The following is a 19,263-nucleotide window of genomic DNA, read 5'->3' on the forward strand; positions in this document are numbered from 1 at the left end:
TGCCCACTCATCCAGTGAACCTTCCTCACCCACCTCTCCTGCAGTAGGATCCTGCCCCAATGATACACTTTTAGATTATCAAATAGTTCTAACAAATAATCTTCAAAAAGTTTCAGTTGTCTCCAGAATTGTGAGGGAATTTATCCAGTCATTTTCATTTCAAGTTGGTTCTTTTATCTTAAGCCACAGAGTCTACATAAGCTGAAACAAACATATCAAAGCAATGGCTTCTGAAGCATTGCCTTGGTGTCCATGCTGCCTTGGAGGGGACAATCCCTCAGGCAGCACATCCACCCTGCTTTACCATCCTCCCTCCCAGCAGCACACTCAGAACAGAACCACTGCTAACTATATTTATATATGCTATAAACCATGTCCTGCTATATGGCAGTATGGTATTACACTCTCTGCCCTCCAATCTATCTTTTTCCTTCCCTCCTCCACCTATGTTTGCTGGATAGATTTGATTTTTCAGGTAGCTGACTGCCTTTCTGATTTCTGACTAATGTCTTGGCACTATCCTTATTACATTTTTGAGACATAAAAGGAGTTAGAATCAGACAATTAGGGGTAAAGGAGCAGAGGCAGCACTATTAATTTCAACACACATATCCACAGATAAAACCCAGCACAGCACTACTGTATCTAACCTTGCATCTATAGCATTCATTTTTATTCTGCCATTTTCCCACTCACTCTTCTCCAACACCCATGGCAGTTCTGTGCTATAACTCTGTATGAAATAATAACTCAATCTATAAAAATCAAACAAATGCATAGAAAAAGACAAGTGCAGTGTTTCTTTAGTGTGCTCTCAAAGTTTAAGTGTGAAAACTGAATTGCCTAGTCCTGAATATTTGCATGGCCTCCAGCTCAACTTTAATGTGAGTAGGAGTATTTTATACAAGGAATATAAATGTTAGAACAGGCAATTATGCAAGTGGCCTTGCCTTGCTTCATTTGATAGTGAATTATTAGTCTTCTCAGCTGCAGTTTTATAAGACATCCTTATTGTCTTAATTAATGATCAAGGTACATCTTTGAAATCTTTACAGACACAATAGATTACATCAGTCTCTTTTCTGATTTACACATATTGACTGACACATCAGTTTAAACCCTGCCACAGGAAGCTCTTCACTGCAGTCAATTTCTAAACAGAGCACCAGTTTCCTTTTTTTTTTTTTTTTACATAAAATAGAAAGATAATGAAGTGGAAGTAGGAGATGGAAAGACCTGAAGACAACTGAACCAATTCAAATGCTAAATTGGGGTTTAGAAAGCAGCTGCTAATGAGAAAGATACAGCACCCCAGGGTCATCTCTCTCATGGTGTTGAATTTCATCATGGGACTTAGAAGTGATATAAACACACACACACCAAAAAAAAAAAAAAAAAAAAAAAAAAAAAAATTTAAAAAAAAAAAAAAAAAAAAAGGAAAAAGCAAGCAACCACACACGGGAAAAGGAAAAGTAAATAAAAATATCTGATAATATGTGTTGAATGTGTGTCATGTACACATCCCTGAACATTGTAGACTGTGACAGCATCCACTAGGTCAGTCCCTAACTAGATGCATGAGAAAACATGCAGCCTCTGGAGAGCAGCAGGCACACACAGTGGCTGTCCCTGCCTGTCTCAGAGGAAAGGAAGAGGAATAGTGCCCAGGGAAACCTACAGCCCTTTTGCTGTCCCTGCTGCTGAAGCCTTTTCTGCCTGTGATCAGCAGATGACAGCTGAATTCATGCACTGAGCCATCTCCACAGACCCTCTGTCTCCTGCATCTATTGCTCTGGTGAGTTCAGAGCACTGCTCAGACACACAGTGCATCTGTCAAAGGCAAGGCAGGGGATTTGCAGTGTTCTCTGCAGACATCTGGCTCCCTCCAAACTGGAGAAAGCACACTGTGCTGTCCAGCTGTGCTCTCTATTCCCTCTCTTGTGACACAGCCCTGCTGCTAAAGCAGGACCCAATGCACCCATGGGGCAGGGGACACTCAGGTGTGGCAGGGGGAATTTGTGTTCAATGGCCAAGAATAGGGAAAATAAGAACAGAAGGCCTGAATCTGCATCCTCAGTTAATTATGTTATAGATGGTATCTACAATGTTGAAGCTCTCAGAAATTACAGGGGCAAAGAAATGTCTTCACTACAAGATTACAGGATAACTCACATTATCAAATCCAAAAATCCAGTTCATTGTAATTGAAGTTAATAAAAAGACAAAGAAACCAATTATTTGGATTTTAGTTTGGGACACCATCTCCAATTCCATTCTTTCCCCATTTCTAGCTCAAGCTGCTAACATGGTTAAAAACACAGTTTCATTTCTTCTTCTGGTTGGAAATATTTTGTGAATTCAGTGATCCCAAACAAACCCTATCACAGACAGACCCTAATTGGGGTCCACAAGCAAGTTGCAACTCTTGAATCATTTGCCTGTATCACATGTGACTCAATCACATTTTTTACCAGCAGAACCAAGAGAATGTTCAGGTCAGGGCATTTATGGCACATCTCCTGGGGGGTGGGATGGAGAGCTGCTTTAGATTACAATGTAAAATGTAACCAAAAGTATGTATTCTATTACCTGTTGTTAAAATCAGGTGGTGCAGTGCTCTTTATCTCTTCCATGAGCCATCCTGCCTCCAGGGGGATATTTTCAGCTAATGGGCCATTGAGTCCCACTGCATGACTGATAAAATCACACCAACCCATTGTGAGATGCTCCACACAGGGGGAGGAGACAAACATTGCTATCAGGATATAATCTGAGATTTGGAACACCACAAGCAGCTTTATCCACTGAATTCCCAGAGGACAAGAGCTCCATAACCACCACTGGACCTCCAGAGGAAGACCAGACCCTTCTACAGGATCACTGCTTCAACAGAGCCACATCTGTCACTCCAGGAGGATTGCAGCCAGCATTTAATCACCTGCTACCATCACCCCGGCCAACAGGGTGTCAGCTTGTATTCTGACTCTCTCAGTGTTTTATATTATTGCCTTTACCCTAATTTTACTATTAAATTGAAACTCTGGCTTGGGATCTCCCGCTGGCTTGCTTTCAAATTAATACAAGAGTGAAGAGAGGAAAGGTTAGAGCCAGAACTCAGGAATGTTTCAGGTTGGATGGGGCCCTGAGAAGCCTGGTCTTGAATCTCCCAAACTAGGAGTGAAAAAAAATATAAATAAAGGTAAAGCAATTAGAATATTCTGGTCCTGCTTATGAGAGAATTTCCAACTTCCAGCAAGAGTAGCATCCTTCAACTAAAAACAATAAAATAAATTTATGAAGGGAAAAAGTTAGCTCCCCCATTGAGATTTCAGAAATCTGAATTCATTAAAAAGCATGCATCCAAGAATGAAAGACTTAGTTTCAAAAATGAATTATTGGTAATTTCTAAAAGAAACAATAATTAATGAGCTGAAGATTTGAGTATGCAAATAGTAAGGAGATAATTAGGTTAGCAAGAAAACAAAAGTAAAGGTAAGATCATTTTATTAAGAACAATCTCCTGCTGGTGAGTCAACTCCCATGAGATCTAGTAATTGTCTATTTATCCCTCTCAAACACACACAAATACTACTGAATTACATTCTTGATTAAATGTTTTACATACATTTTTACAAATAGCAAAACCCATGCTTGGTTTTGTGAAAGTACTTTTGAGCTAGTCAATTAATTTGTTTTCTTTATTTGGCAGATTCAGCTCCCCATTAAAGGATTTCACAGATTTGAAAACATGATTTTGTCATTTACAGAGGGCACAAATGAACTGTAGAAATTGTTGTTGAATTCACCAGGTTTGGACACATCATCTGAAATGCCTCCATATAACTGAAAGAATTTAAGCAGACTGTAATGCTGCTAGATACAGCTGAATTTAGGAAGTATAAAACTTCTATTACAGACACATAAAAATAGCTGTGTGGAGGCTAGTTAGAACATTCTCATTCTATGATGAAGAATAAATATTCAAGTGCAAAAAAAAAAAAAAACAAGACACAAATAATATATAGAGGAAAAATGGAAATGCTCACTTAACTGACCTGCTTTTCCCTTTAAGGTAATATGAATTCACATGAGAAAATGGGTTTTACAAAATACTGGAAAGATTAGCATTTGTCTCTTTTGATTATCTTCAGGTAAAATATCACAATGTGATTCTATAACTTCTGCACTGAATATTTGGCACTGTAGCCTGACATGAAGAAAATGAATTGGATTCAAATGTGTCTTTTAGGAATAAGTAGAATATAATGACACGAGAAAGATTTGAAACTCTAGGCAGATAAACCTTTTTAGTGTCTAAGAGTACTGATACTAATATTCCTCTTCAGAATAAATCTTGCCATTAAATTACAAAATAACAAAAAATATATGGACAATGAGAAACAATGAGTGCAATTCAAGTTTCTGACTGACTTTGGTAGAGGGCTGCATTTTAATGTGAAGCACCAAAAATCAGATGGCTACAAATAACAAGAGAGCTGGAAGAATTGAAGCATTTTAGCCACCATTCCCCTCCCATCCATCTGCATCTCTATAATGCTCAAATAGACTGAAGAAAGCACCCCTAATACTTTATTTCTCTCACTCAGTCCTCATAGATGTAAAATTGACTCTATAATCAGAATGAATGGGTAGCACACATTAGCTAGACATGACATTCACACTATTTAAAAACAGTATAAAAATAGATTATAGCAAACATTTTGATATCAAAAAATGTCTCATTTCACAAAATGTCTGAAGACATCAAGCTCTGCTGGTTTGCTATACAGCTACTGTTTCTTGGTGCTTGGGAAAAGAAGGAATAAATGAAGTGAGAAGAACACTGGAAAAATCTAATAGACAAACTGACTGATCTCAGACCTCAAGGTCATAGCAAAGCAATTCATTTTGTGGTTTTTCAACAGCACAAGACATGATTTATCAATCTGAGACCACACTTATAAACACTATACATCTCAATAATATGTTCTTCTCACTGTGTTACTTTTTAAACAATGATAGATTGCCTGGGCTGGACCAAAGTTATTTTACAAATAGAAATGAAATATTTGCAAATGAAATGGTTCAATAAGTGATGGAGGAAGAAATGGAAAAAAAAAAAAAAAGAGAGAGAGAAAAAAAAAAAATTATTATGTCAAATAGCAGCTGTACTTAACTGCAACTGCAAAGTAATCTGTGCTGTAAAATGCTGTCAGAATCCACATTCTTTGAAATTCTATCATTTTTGTCCACTAAATGAAAAATATTTCCTAAGTTCAACAACACCAACAAAAACCTACACTGCCAAAGAAATAAAATTATTTAGTTAAACAAAGGCAATAAACTGACATCTCTCTCAAGCTGCCCACCTGATGACAGACTGCCTCAAAGTCAGTAAGGACTTAGAGTCTAAGTTTCCCTCCCTTTAAAGTGAAACAATATTTTCTCTCTCTTCCAACACAAATCTGCACAGCTTGAAGCATTGAGGCCAATTCTCTACTCATAGTGAGGATGGAGCACAGTTTTGTTAGAGTGGGATTCTCTTTTTGACAAAACCTGCCTCTGATTATGACCAGGCTCTGAAGATGTTGCTGTGAAAACACTCTTGTGTTATCTTCTCATCTGGTGGCTCTCAAAATTCTTGATGAATTTTAGCACTGAATCCAGACTCTGCTCAGCCTGGGAAGGGAAGAGGGAAGTGCTCTTCAGGCATGAGCTGCTTTTAGGGTCTTGGCTGAAAAAACTCAGCCTGTTTCTTGAGAGTACACAGTGGGTGCTCAGGAATACAGATGAGATCAAAGACTGTGTACAAGAAATGAGTCTGGAAGTTCAACATGCATGACAACATGGATCCTGCCACTTTTCAGGTGACAAACTCTCAGAGACCTGGCTGTTCCTTCATTCACCTGTTATTTAACAACTGAATACAATAAGACCCCAGTTAGAGACTGATCCTTATGGTGTAAGAAAATCGAACAGATCAAAGCTGCAAGTGATGTGGTTGCACAAGTTTGTTTGGTGAAGTTCTGCTTCAAGGATTATTTAGGTATTTCATTTGAAACAACAACTGCTATTGACCCAGCCCGTGCATGCAAAGTATAATTTTCAAAAAAAGGAAAATAATTTTTTTGTCGCACTTTAATGTTGTTCACATATTCTTGATAATAAAAATATTTCAGGCTATTTTAAAAAATTGTACATTGACACTGCAATCATGGCTCCTTCTAAAATAAACATTAACTTGGTGTTTCTTCAGGACCTACTAACAGCTGCATGAGAGAAGCACTTGAACAAAGAGGAATAAAGAAATTAGTTCAGGCTTAAAAATGAGCCATCAAAAGGGGGTTTAGCCAGAGACAGAAAGAGCTCCTTTCCCATCTAATGATAATTGGGGTTATAATAATGTCCTTACACAAAAGAGGGAACAGTGGCATTTCCAAAGTGAGAATTCAGCACTACTTCCAAATCTCTGTTCAAAAAGTAATGACATTCACTTTGAGAGGTGTTTTTTTTTTTAAGTCTTTCTGCTCTCTTTTCTCTAATGTAAAGGGTGCTTGCTCCCTGCTTTGCTCATTCCTGCTCTCCCTCTCTAGGGTTTCATATTGCTTCAGCACCCCAGTGCCTAAGACCCAGAGTATTTCTCCTACTTGTAGACCTCAGTGTGGAATTTATTGCACCTCCACAGATTCCCACAGCCTCCAAAGCCCTTCCTGCCTCTGCAAACAGCTGCTTGGAGCACAAAGGGGACTGGGCAAGGGCACGAGCACCCCCCTTTCCCTGCCTCTCTCCTGCATTCCCAATGACACCTGCCATACCCCAAAGTGCTGTCCTGGTGCCATACACCACAGAAAGAAATGCAATCCCCATCTGGGAAACAAAGTCTAATAGCAGATGCTTCTGCCTTCCTATGCATCTCAGGATATATTCTAGGGCTCACCTCTACAAATGTTTTGGATTGGAAGAGACCTTAAAGATCATCTTGTTCCAATCTTGTTGCCATCTGTAGGCACACCTTCCACCAGGCTGCTCAAAGCCCCATCCCCACTCTCTGCTGGAGCATTCCTGCCCATCCCCTGCTGTAAACCTGGCACATCCCTTTGGAACATTCACTGGGGTTTGCAGCCTGCAGGCTCTCATGGGGATGGAGCTGATCACTCACCTCAGGTACTGCCAAAGCTGTCTCACACCTGGAAATGCACAACTGTGACTGATTCTCAGGCAAATATTTACTTTGGCAGGTGCAGGGCAGAAGACCTCACTGTGCTCACCTCTTTTGCTGTAAGCAATTTGCATCCATCCTAACCACTGACAAACATTACAAATTGCACACCTGGAGCTGTTACAAGCCTGTACTTTCCTCTTCCTTTTTAAAATCAGCTGCATCATACCTACATAGAAGTACAAAACAGCAGAACCACAGAATAGTTTGGGTTGGGAGAGACCTTAAAATTGTAGCTCCAAGCCCTCTACAGCAACAGAACAATTAGTGGCTCATCTGTCATTTGCACTGGATTTAGTGGGAGCTGATACTGAGATTAATTCCCTTGACTGTAGCTTTGGGGACAGTGGTGGAGCAGGCCTTGGTTCAGGACATCTTTCCAACAAAGCCACTCACAGGTGGCAACAAGATTAAAGATATGTTCCAAATGTTTAATATAATTTTTAATTTTTAAAATCCCACTCTTCTATGTTGTACCTTGGCATGGAGATTGTAAAAACTGGGCATCTACTCATCCTCCCAAAGTGCAGCCTCAAGAGGAAGAGTGATGAAGGGAAGTTCTAAGAGCCTTGTGATAACACTGCACATGTAATATTGAGCTGTTTTCTTGGTTTTTTCCAGTGCCATCCTGGAATACACTAAACCAGTCAGGTTATGTGGTTTGCCCTCCAGTACTACATCCTCAGTGGCAGCACAAATTAACTTCAGCAGTTCTCCAAGGATAACCTGGAGAATGGAAAAGCTCTCCCAAGATGGGAAAAGACAGTCTTCATCCCTCACATCCTAGCTGCAATGGGAAAAAAAACCAGAATTGAACCAACACCACTTCTCTTAGCTGAGGTATATCAAGGGGTGCTTTTCTGTCCTATGCAGCAGAGAGCAAAATGTTCAAAAATATGCACTCCTCTGACTCAAATCACAAAATAACCTCAACATATATCAGAATAGCTATAATGAAAATTACCAAGAATTCCAGTTGAAAGAACTGCAGAGACACAGAAGTGTATGAAAATCACAAAGGGTGTAGACATGTTTAAAAAGATCACACAGTATTGATGGTAACCACATGATAATTGAAAAATTATGTTGCTCTAGCTGAATTTAATCACCACAAAGACTCTGACTCCTAACCTATCTCCCCAGAATTTCTTGAAGTAGTAGAGATGTCCTCAACCAGAATCTCTCCACTCCTGCATTTAGTTTCACATTTAAAATCAATCTGTCATACAACAATTTTTCAAAAGTAAAAAAATGTGTGGTTTGTTTTTTGGTTTTACTGTCTGCCTCTCATGATTTATAAAGAGCACAGATCCTTGGTAGTTAAACCCTAGATCATCCAGCTTGAGTTCATGGGTGTCCCAGGCCTGGGAATCTTTAGCCAGCTGCTCTCTACTGACACAAATGACTTAGCACAGAAACCTTCAGGTTTGAAAAGACCTCTAGGACCATTGAGCCCAACCATTAACCCAGCCCTGCCAATTCTACCACTAAACCATGACCCCAAGTGCCACATCTACACATTTTAAATAATCCAGAGCCATGTTTTACTAAACCACAGCTCCTAAAATGGTGTTTTATGAGAACTCAAGATCACCAGTGAAAAACCCATTTGTCCATAGGTATCTGTCATAATGATTACTCAGAAATATTAATGAATTGTTTTCTACCTGGTTCCAAATTCCTGTCACACAGTTCTCACTGTACATACCCTGATCACATCAAAGAGCCCACTAACACACAACACATCTCAAATCACTGAAACAATGTAAATCTGCCTTTCTACCAGCCTGTTTTATCATCCATTGCCTTATAATGATTTTCAGCCTCTGAAACAGCACCAGGTTTGGTTCCGACTCTGAAAAAACCAACAAAAACTTTCTGCATGCTCCCAATCAATGGCTTTGGGTTTGCTTTCCCTATATGTTTCAGATTCATATTATCTGAGTGTACAGTCCTTTTAAAACAATAAGTAATTTACTACCCAGCCAGCTATCTTATTTTTAAAACCTAAGAAAATTTCATTTAGCCATTAATTTCTATATCAAGTAAATAGTTTCTTTTCCTCAAAGAAAACAAATTAATCTGGAAAGGCATATTTTCTCTAATTTTACAAAACATTAGTAGCTTTTTATTACTGGCTCCATGTATCAAAATAAATCTACCAAAATAGATGGGACAAATCAAACTCTCCCTAACAGGATAACTTTTCTTTCCATGTTTTACAGGCAGGTGATGTGAGAATATTCATCTCTGGTTGGAAACAGGCTCCAACCCACATCCCTGTTCAGTTTAATTAGATTGGATGCTGTGTGATGTGTATTCAAGATCCTGTATTTCTGAGACGTCTAAAACAAGTAGAACTAAGTATTTGATTAATATTTAAACAGCAAAACTGACAAATATTGCAGCAGGTAAGTTTCTTGGGCAAGATTTCCCTGACAGGATATCAGTAACTTCCACTGAAAGGAGCCACTGGTAGTTATTCATATCCTGAGGGGCAGAACCAGAGCCCTAGAGATCTACTTAATTTTCTGCTTTCTGTGCAGATAAAAGCAGAATACATAATAAGGTCACAACAGACCAAAAATAGCAAATCTTCAAGCAGTTGCAATTCAAATAGACACCAGATCTGCTGGAAGGCAAGCAGCTTGACCAGCATGCAGAACTTCTGAAGATCACTGCTTCTATAACATTTTAAACTTCACCACCATTTTTCAAAAGTCAAGCAAAACATTAAGTACATACTTTTCAGGGTTTTCCACTTCTTCGGTAACAAAATTGAGGTAAAACCTAGAAAATAGTTATAAAATGTATTATTATAAGATTTATTCTTACATTCTTACACTTTTATTCTGTGTTTCTTTCACTAAGAGTCAAGATGCTTTCAGTTAAGCACTGCTCTTAATTAATAACTATGTAAAGTCAGTGTGTAAGTTTTTTTCCCCCTGACATTCAACGCAGTTCATGGTTTACCCTAATTCCATATATATACACACACACCCTTCAAGCTCTATATTCCTTTTGTGCTTGTTGCCTTATATTATTTCAGGTTATATTGGCTAAAAGTCTCATCAGAGTACTCAGCAAGGGCTTCTTAACAATACAAATAACTGAAGCCTTAGAAAACCCCACCTAAACCAAGAACTTTCACACAGTTTGCTGTACAGGATCTCTAGCACAGGCTGCCAGCCCTGCATGCTCTTGCACAACCTCAGGTTGAACTGATCATATTCCAGCAGCATCCAAGAGACAGCTCTGCATGGGAATTCACAGGAACTGCTCACCAGGCACAGCCCTGCATACAGAGCAACAACAGCCTCAAGGTCCTGAACCCTCTGTTCTACATTTATTAGCACCAGGGCTGTGCCTGGCTCAGAGACAGGCTCAGAGTCAGGGCCTGTCTAATTAACCAGAGCAGTCAATGCAGTGCCTGTGCTGGCCTCCTGCTCCTGTGCAGGAAGATAAATGGCACCTGAGCCACAGTGCTGCAGTGAATAAACACCTGGTAACTGATCTGGCAGAAAGTTTGGAGCTCTGCCCCATCACGAGTGTTGGAGCAGAGCTGGGTTGGCAGAGCAAGTGGCTCATGGCTTTTTAAAAACAGTGATTTTGTGGCTGAGCATGAAATTCTTTGTCACCTTATGCAAAAATGTGAGTATTTGTTTTTAAACTTCCTAGTGCATAGAGCACAGAAGAAGATTTAGGTTAGATATATGGAGGAAAGTCTTTACAGTGAGGATAGTGGAGCACTGGAACTGGCTGCCCAAGGAAGCTGTGGATACTCCAACCCTGGAAGTGTTCAAGGCAGGGTTGGATGGAGCTTTGAGCAACCTGGGATAGTGGGAAATGTTCCTACCCTCAGCAGGGGAGCTGGAACAAAATGACCTTTAAGGTCCCTTTCAACCCAAACCATTCTATGATAGCCCAGCATCAGTCCTTTTATTGATGCAAAGATGTTTCCTTGCATTCTTTTCTCCACTTGTCCTTTTTCAGCCAGCATTTTTCATTCCCAATAGCCTACACTTGCTCTTGGCAGCATGAACCCACAAACAGAAGAGATACTGCTTTGCTTTTCTTCTTCCAAGCTGTATCATTAAAAGTTAACAGTTTAAAGTTAACAGTCTTGTGAGCTATGCAGAAAATTCTGCCTGCATCCCAGGACACATCACCAACACATGCAACACTCCTCCATATTCAACAAATTGTATTGATTTAGCCCCATGAAGCTGATAGTGCAAGGATATTGCCACTCCACTTAATGGTCTGCTCCTCCATGCTCTGAGGTGATGAATTTTAGCTGATGACAAAGAAAATAGACAGCTGGGAAGAGCCACTAGCCAAATTAGGTCTTTTACCTGCTGATTTCTTTTATAAGTGGCACATAAGGACCTCAAAATAAAAGCCAGAAGGTGTAAAGGGAAAAAAATAAAGATTATATTTATTGTAAGGATTTAAAAACGTTATGTGAAAAATGAGAAAGAAGCAACAGAATGGCAGTATTTTTGATGAAATATGTTTCAGGAAAGAAACACTGAATAATATTAAAGAGCTTTTAAAATTGCTTTCATACAAAAACTTCAGTTAATATTTAGAAAGTGAGAAACTATCACATTTACAGATATGAAAGACAGAAAATAGTTACAGGAGAGAGGAGGAAGAAAGTAGAGAATGTCCACATAAGCAATTCCATTTCTTTGAGGCTTCAAAATGCCAGGCTCTTTTCTTCCATATCTATCCCAGATAAAGGCTTTGGACTCTTGGGTTTCCTCCCCCCTGCTGCTATTTAATATATAGAGTTCTGTTCACACTCCAGTGTGCAGATTTACAATGCTCCTGCAACCAGGGAGTTACAGGAGGGCAGAGAACACCAATGCTCAGCCCATTGTCCCTCCAAAGGAAATAAATAAACCCCTTATCTGGCAGCCCTTGGTGCAAGGTAGAGACCTTGGCTGCCTGTGAGGCTCAAGGGAAGGGCTGCAGACAAAGCTATCTCAAAATAAACCCACTCTGAACACTGTGCTCTGATCCTTTCCCCCAGGCTGCTGCTGCAGCCCTTTGGCACTGCACAATGTGGATAAATTGTAAAGGCAGCTCCCAGAAGCAGCAGCACCTTTCAAACCAGCTGCTGTGTGCTTTGGAGGGGAAAGAGAGAAAGAATTTGAAAGTTCTAAGCAGGACACCTGAGGTAGAGTCTCACAGCTTTGCTCACATTGGACTTTTGTGGAAGCCATTTGCACTTCTTTTAAGTATGGCCCAAATGTCTCAGAGTGAGAAGAATAAAAATCTTGAGATTTTAATTCTGTTTTGTGGTCCATACTACTCATTGATTCTTACTTGTCAAATACTGCTTTTACAAAGCAAGGCCAAGGGCCACACAACTTCGTAACAGAGTCGTAGATTTGTTTTTTATATCATTACTGACTTCTTCAAAAAAATTACAGCTTCATTAGTCCTTTTACTAAAATATTTAATGAAAAAATTAAGAATGTTCCTTTCTTGTGGTGCAATTATTTTGGTGGTCAGTGTATGTTTATATATAGTACACTTAAAAAAAAATCTTTTCTTTGCAGAGCTGCTTGCACAATGACCACTGAGCATATAGAACAGTGGTGAGAACTGCCCTGGCTGTATGTCCATATAAATAAATGTCTTTGTTAGAGCACATTAGTGCTTGTTTTCAGGAGAAATATGTGTAAGTTTCATCCACTTACCAGCCTGAATAGGCATACATTCCTGAATAGAAAGCAAGTGGTAATCCCATAATACTGGCATCATTCCCTGCAAAGGCATTTTTAAAGTGCTGTGTTTCTCCTGCAAATTGAAAAGAAAAAAAAAAAAAAAAAAAAAAAGCTGAAAAAGAAACTCTTTGGACATAACTACTTTTAAAAAAATAAATATAACACATCACAGAACATTTATTACCCAATAACTCACTGTTATCAAATTCTGGCCTTGACCTTAAGTTCTGACCCAACCCTTGCAGCCATAATCTGCCAGCAATTGTAAAAGGCTTTGTGGCTTCTGTATTCATGCAATAGGAGAATTTGACCTATTAGTTTGTTTCAAAGCATTCTGAGCTTGGTGACACTCACTGCTCTGTCATTTCCAGCAATGACTTACATCAACATGAAAGAGCAGAATGAGCTCAGTAGATCCTGATGTAGGAAATTTCACTTGTTCAACATTTTAATCAGAAGGAACTTTGCTGGCATTTCATTCAGAAGCAATTTTTACAAGATAAATAAACCCAAAATCTTAAACATTTCTACCATTGAAAAATGAGTTTAGTAACCCCCTACCACGATAATCAATGCTGTATTAATATTACATCAAGTAAGAGTTATCTACATATCTATAAATGCAAATATGCAATAATTTTGTTATGCTTTTATTCATTTACAAAGTGCTTTATGGTTTGCAAGATATCCCCACCATATCCCAAATTTCCTGAGAAGCAATGATCCTCCATAGATGTGGAGCAGGAAGAAACTTAATTAATTCAGAGTTAAATTAGCAATGAGTCAAGCCCTTAGTCAGAATTCCCATTGAAGCAGAGGCTTTTTGGTTAGGGGAGAAACTGGCCAGAGGAAGGTGCCAGTGGAGAATCAGGGACACCAGCTGAGCTCCTTCAGGGCAAGAACCCCCAAGCACACCTGGGTTTGACCTGCTGCAAAGGTCTAGGAGAAGTGGGGTGGATGGGAACAGAGAGGAATTTTACCCATTTCATGTGTCATGTGCAACAGGAAACAGCATTGCAAGTGCCAGAAAGCAAGTGAAAAACAAGAAAATAAAAATAGTGAATCAGCAGAGTGCTACACAGGAAAGTTTTTATTTCAGAGTCTGTATTGACCACAGAGAGCCAACAGAGAAACTGAGCTCACTGCACAGACTAACACTGTGCTCTTCTCTTGGGTGGGAGGGTTTGTGAACATCAGAAAAGAACATCCCCTGGGATGTTGTAGATAAAATCTGCCACCAATTCTCTCAGGAGTGCTCCCTACTCTGCCCCACGTGCTGAAAGGCTCCTTATGCTCTGTGTGGCTGTCATAAGGGTGACCTGGGGCTGGTCACCATCTCACACCTGCTGCTCAGGGGGCTGGAATGGAAAGTCTCTGCAGGTAGATGAGTATCTGCTGTGAGAAAAGTGCCTTTGCAAGGGATGCAGTGACAGGACAAGGGGAAATGGCTATGAACTGACAGAGGGCATTGTTTAGGTCTCATGTTAGGAAAAGTTCTTCCCTGTGACAGTGATAAGGCATTGGAACAGATTGTCCAGAGAAGCTGTCCAGGATGCTCTGAAAGTGCTCAAGGCTTTGGATGGGCCTTTGGGAAATATGCCTAGTGGAAGATTTCTCTGCCATGGCAGAGGGTTTGAGCTAGGTGATCTTTAAGGTCCCTTCCACCCAAACTACCATGCTGTTCTGTGGTTCTGTGAACTGTGAGCCCCCCTGGCACCACACACATGTACCATGACTAGGGACTAGCACAGAGCAGACATCCTGCCTGGCCTAGGTCTGCGCACATCTGTCTTTAAATCCCATCCCACCCCTTCCACAAAGCTCAGGCCAAAGGCAGATTACAGGGAAGAGCAGCCCACTTGCTCCTTTGAAAAGCAAGTCTGATTGGGACAGTCTCGTTGGCATGCTGAAGGAAATACCAGCTCATCCCAGTGCAGCCCCACTTATCACCAATGGCATGACAGTGCAGAGCCTCAGTTAAGCAAGCACAGACTAATTAAGAGATTTTGCTGCTGTAAGCATTATGTGGTGGAGGCAAGTGGGGAAAGACTGCAGAGGGAAAAGATAAAAGCTCTTTAAAAGCATTTACTTTTCATTTCATACCTTTAATTAGCTGGATAACTCCAGGGACTATAATTATCAGAATTGCTACAAGCTTGCAGAAGGTGAGGAACATCTGGATTCGGGCACTCCAGCTGACACTTGTGCTATTCAGGACCATCACCAGTGCTGTGAGGGGGAAAAGAAAATCAGAAAGAAGTAATTGTCACAAAACTCTTTGCCAGCAGAGAGGTCACACAAACAGCAGATCCTGGTGCATCAAGGGAAGCACATCCCAATAACCTTCTCCAGCTCTTGTCCTGCCACTTCTCTCATCCCCCTTGAAGGTACCACACCAAAGGCTTGAGCTGAGCCCCTGTGCCTCACCCACTGCACTGACCATCCACCTGTCCCTTCAGACAAGTTCCTTGACCCAGGATTGTCAGCTGGTAGACAGCTGGCTGGCAGGACCCTGCTTCTGATGAAAGAAATTAATAGCCCAACTCTTGTCATTCCAGGTTTCTTTGTCTGTGCTGCTTTGAGTAGAGACCTGTATTTCTCATAAAACAATAACAACTAATAAACATATTAACCTTTCTCACCCTCATTTAGGCTGCACATAAATTTACCCCTGGTCCTCTTTTCCACTTTTTCCCTCCTTTTTGCTGTACCACCAGAGATGTAGGAGGGGCAGAGTGCTAGCACTGTGCCCACCCTGGCAAGGAATCAGTGAAGAAACAGAGACCTTTTACTTCTTGAAAAAAAAAAACACATTTGCAGCTCATCAGCATGTGGAGAGATCAGTGAGCAGGGTTTTTACATCCTGCCTGGTAAGCTCACATCTCCTGGGTCAGGGACAGCATCTTCTGGCATTTCCTACAGCACTGACTAGCAGGAGGAGGGCAGGTAATGTCATTTTAGTGCCATTTATTCTAGTTTATTTAAACAGAAGGAGTTTACATATTAAAAAATTTTAAAAAAAAAAGTTCCTTAAAGATTGGAAAATAGGAGCCATTTTACTAAATAAAAAAATCTTTCTCTTGCTGCTTCAGGTAAACATGGTCAAGCATGTTCCTCTCTCTCTTGCCATCACATGGAGCTGATGAAGTAGCTCCTCATCCCAATCCTCCCTTAATTCAACTCTCTCAAGTGCACCAGTCTGTGTAAATCATCAGCCACATCACACATCTCAGGACTCACAAAAGCACAATTTGCTAGTTTGTAGGAATTAGCATGGTAAATCTGACATGGCACAGGCTTTCTGGAAAGAAAACCCTCAGATTTATCTCAAGTGTTTTATACAGTTTCTCTTCAGCAGCAACGTTAAAAAATATTTTTCAAATCTTCTCATTTCAACTGAAAGTAGTTTGAGTTTAATGGAACAGGGAGAAAATTCCAAGTAATCTGGACCCCAATGTATTTTTTTAATATATTTTTAACAAAATAAAAATTCCAGGGGGGGAAAAAATATTCTTCTAGAATTTTTATTTAGGAGAGAGACAGTTCCACTCTCAAATAAGCAATATACAAGTCAATATATACTCACAACATCACAATTTTTTTATCAGAAAAGGATCTTAAAGATCAAAATCTTTACTCACTCTATCTTTACTTCTTTACTTAATCTGTATCTTACCATATTTCAGAGCTGAAGTATTCTGAAGTCACAAAGAAATTGTTTGGACTTCTGCAAAGTTTCACTTGAGATTGAAACACTTTTTTTTTTCTTTTTTATGTCTTTATATACCAATATTATAAGCAACAGAAAATCCCAGGGCCCTGATTCATTATTCTATTGCTCCAATATTACACTGACATATCTTGACTCATTTAAATTTTGAAAGATCCCTTTAGATTGCTGATGAATATTAGTGCTGTTTGAGTCTCCTTTTCTGTTCCTGGGGCTTGATGACTAGCAAGACTAACAACTGTCATTTAAGCAAAATATACTTAAAATATTAAACTGACCAAAAGCGTTTAAGTTACAAAAAAATCTAGTGCCATAGTCAAGCACTAGCTTATTTTAATTTTCCTAGAAGACTCAGGATATCACACTTTTCTTCTCCAGAAAGTGAAAGCCAGGCATGGACCAGAGCACAAGAAAATGTCAAGGAGGAGTTCTTTGTGTAAGAGAATCTGCAATTTGATACCCAGCTTGCTCAGAGTTCAAGCTGACTGCAGCAATCAGTCTGTCACCTTACACAGGTCAGAGCAGGAAACATGAGTGGAGAGAGCTCCAGGTTTTCTATTGCATTGGTTTCACCTTCCTGATGCACACAGGAGGAGTTACTCATGGCATGGCCTCAAACACTTCAGCAATGGGTCAGCCACAACTTCTCTGAACAACCTGTGCCCGTCTCACCACCCACATCAGACAAATTCTTTTCATATCTAACCTAAACCAGCCCTTCTCCAGTATGAAGCCACTTCCCCTCATCCTATGCTCATGGCTTAATGGAAATTAAACCTGGCAGCTGCTTGCTCAATTCCCCCCTTTTCCCCCCACTGGAATGAGGAGGAGAATCAAAGTAAGACTTGTGGGTTGAGAAATGAACAGTTTAATAATTGAAAACAAAGTAAAATGCTGTAATAATAATAATAATAATGATAAACAGAGCAAGTTCTGCACAGTACAACTGCTCACCAGGCTCTGAACAGAGCCAGACTCCTCATTCTCAAACCCAGATCAGATGCCCTTTCATTTAGATCCTCCCAGTTTATATACTGGGCATGATGTTCTGTGGTGTGGAATATCCCTTTGGTGATCCAAAGTTTCTTTTCTGAACCTCCTCACTAGCAGAGCATGGAGGCAGGGAAAAAATGTCCCTGACTGTGGATAAACTGGACTTGGCAAAAAAAACCAAAACATCAGTGTGTTATCAACACCATTCTCAATCCAAATCCAAAACACAGCCCTGTAAAAGCTACCGAGAAGAAATTAACTCTAACCTGGCTGAAACCCAGACACCTATCTCTGCTTGGCCTTGTAAAAAGTGCCTTGATACAAATTCCTTTGATGAGCCTTCATAAAAGCAAGTGTAGTGTTGGAGGACTGCACCAGTAGTAATTCAGGTTGCAGAGCTGAGACTTCAGTGCTTACAAGTGCTTAGAAAATTTGAGACCAGTTATATATATTTTAAATTGTATTTTATTATACTTATTAGGCTATAAGAGTTTACAGTCTTTATAATATAGTATAATATTACATAATATAAATACATTATTGCTTATTATATACTGCTAATAATAGTAGTGGTATTTTTTAATAAAATATTTGGTCTTAATGGTTCTGTGTGCATGGCACTTGTGTAGAAATATGGGATTTACACTAGTATCATGTACCAGGGCCATAATACTGGTTGTGTTAGCAACTGGGCAGTGAAAGGCAATGGGGAAGTGGAGCCATGAAGAAAGCTGCTAAAAAGCAAGAAAAGATGATGACAGCTTTCAGTGCAGGGTTCAGGAAGGACATTATATTCTGAGACTAATAATGGACTATGGCCTTTAGTCAACACTTCTGTTGGAGATATTTAGAGAAAATTATTGCAGACACTTTGATAAGGGACCACAGCAAATATCAGAAGGAGCAGCAGTTTCTCAGAAAAAGGGCTGTGAAAGGAAGACTCAGGTCTAACTTTTCTAACTAAAAGTCAGGCATTGAGTGTGGCTACATCCTCAATGAAGAGACAGCTCCAGAGGATGAATAACAAAACCACTGTGAGATGCCTATCCCAGATGAGATAGTTTACCTCCAGGAAGTTCCTCTTTCTCCACTGACTGTGGGGAGCACAGATTACCTGAACTAAACACACTGCTAAAAACAGGATGAATCCTAACCAAGAGGAGCGTGGAGGGAGAACAAAAGGGGTTCATGAACAATCAAACACAATGGGAACACCAAGCATGTTTTTCACAATTTATTCCTTCCCACAGACACAGCTATAGATGGATAACAAAATCTAATGGGAGAAGCAGCAGTGTGCATTACATCCTGGCCTACTTTTCAGAATATATGTACCATTGCCTCAGCAGGAGACCAAGAAAACTGCTCTCCCATAACTTGTCAGACTTTTAGGGTCAAGGCAGTAAAAAAACACCCAAAAATACCCTCAATTTGCAGACCCTAATGAGCCAATTAAAAGTCACAGGAAGCACAAAAGCACCTATCAAATCATATTTGCAAGAGGGTATCAGAGCACATCCCTGTAAGCCAAGAGATTTTTTTAATGTAAACTGCTTGTCTGAAGACTGTCAGCAGCAGAGAGT

The 19,263-nt window shown here is 39.9% G+C and overlaps 1 protein-coding gene across 1 annotated transcript in view; it reads right to left on the reverse strand.

The window, feature by feature from the left end:
- The window catches only part of SLC7A11 (solute carrier family 7 member 11), a 56,026-nt gene that overhangs the window by 25,844 nt on the left and 10,919 nt on the right, over positions 1-19,263 (reverse strand). The window contains exons 4-6 of the mRNA XM_056489625.1: positions 15,061-15,186; positions 12,931-13,030; positions 9,965-10,009 (exon numbers count right to left, since the gene is read on the reverse strand). Coding sequence (XP_056345600.1) covers positions 9,965-10,009; positions 12,931-13,030; positions 15,061-15,186 — 271 coding nt within the window. The remainder of the gene's footprint in view (positions 1-9,964; positions 10,010-12,930; positions 13,031-15,060; positions 15,187-19,263) is intronic.

This window comes from Oenanthe melanoleuca, chromosome 4 (assembly GCF_029582105.1).
Source record: "Oenanthe melanoleuca isolate GR-GAL-2019-014 chromosome 4, OMel1.0, whole genome shotgun sequence".
Lineage (NCBI taxonomy): Eukaryota > Metazoa > Chordata > Aves > Passeriformes > Muscicapidae > Oenanthe > Oenanthe melanoleuca.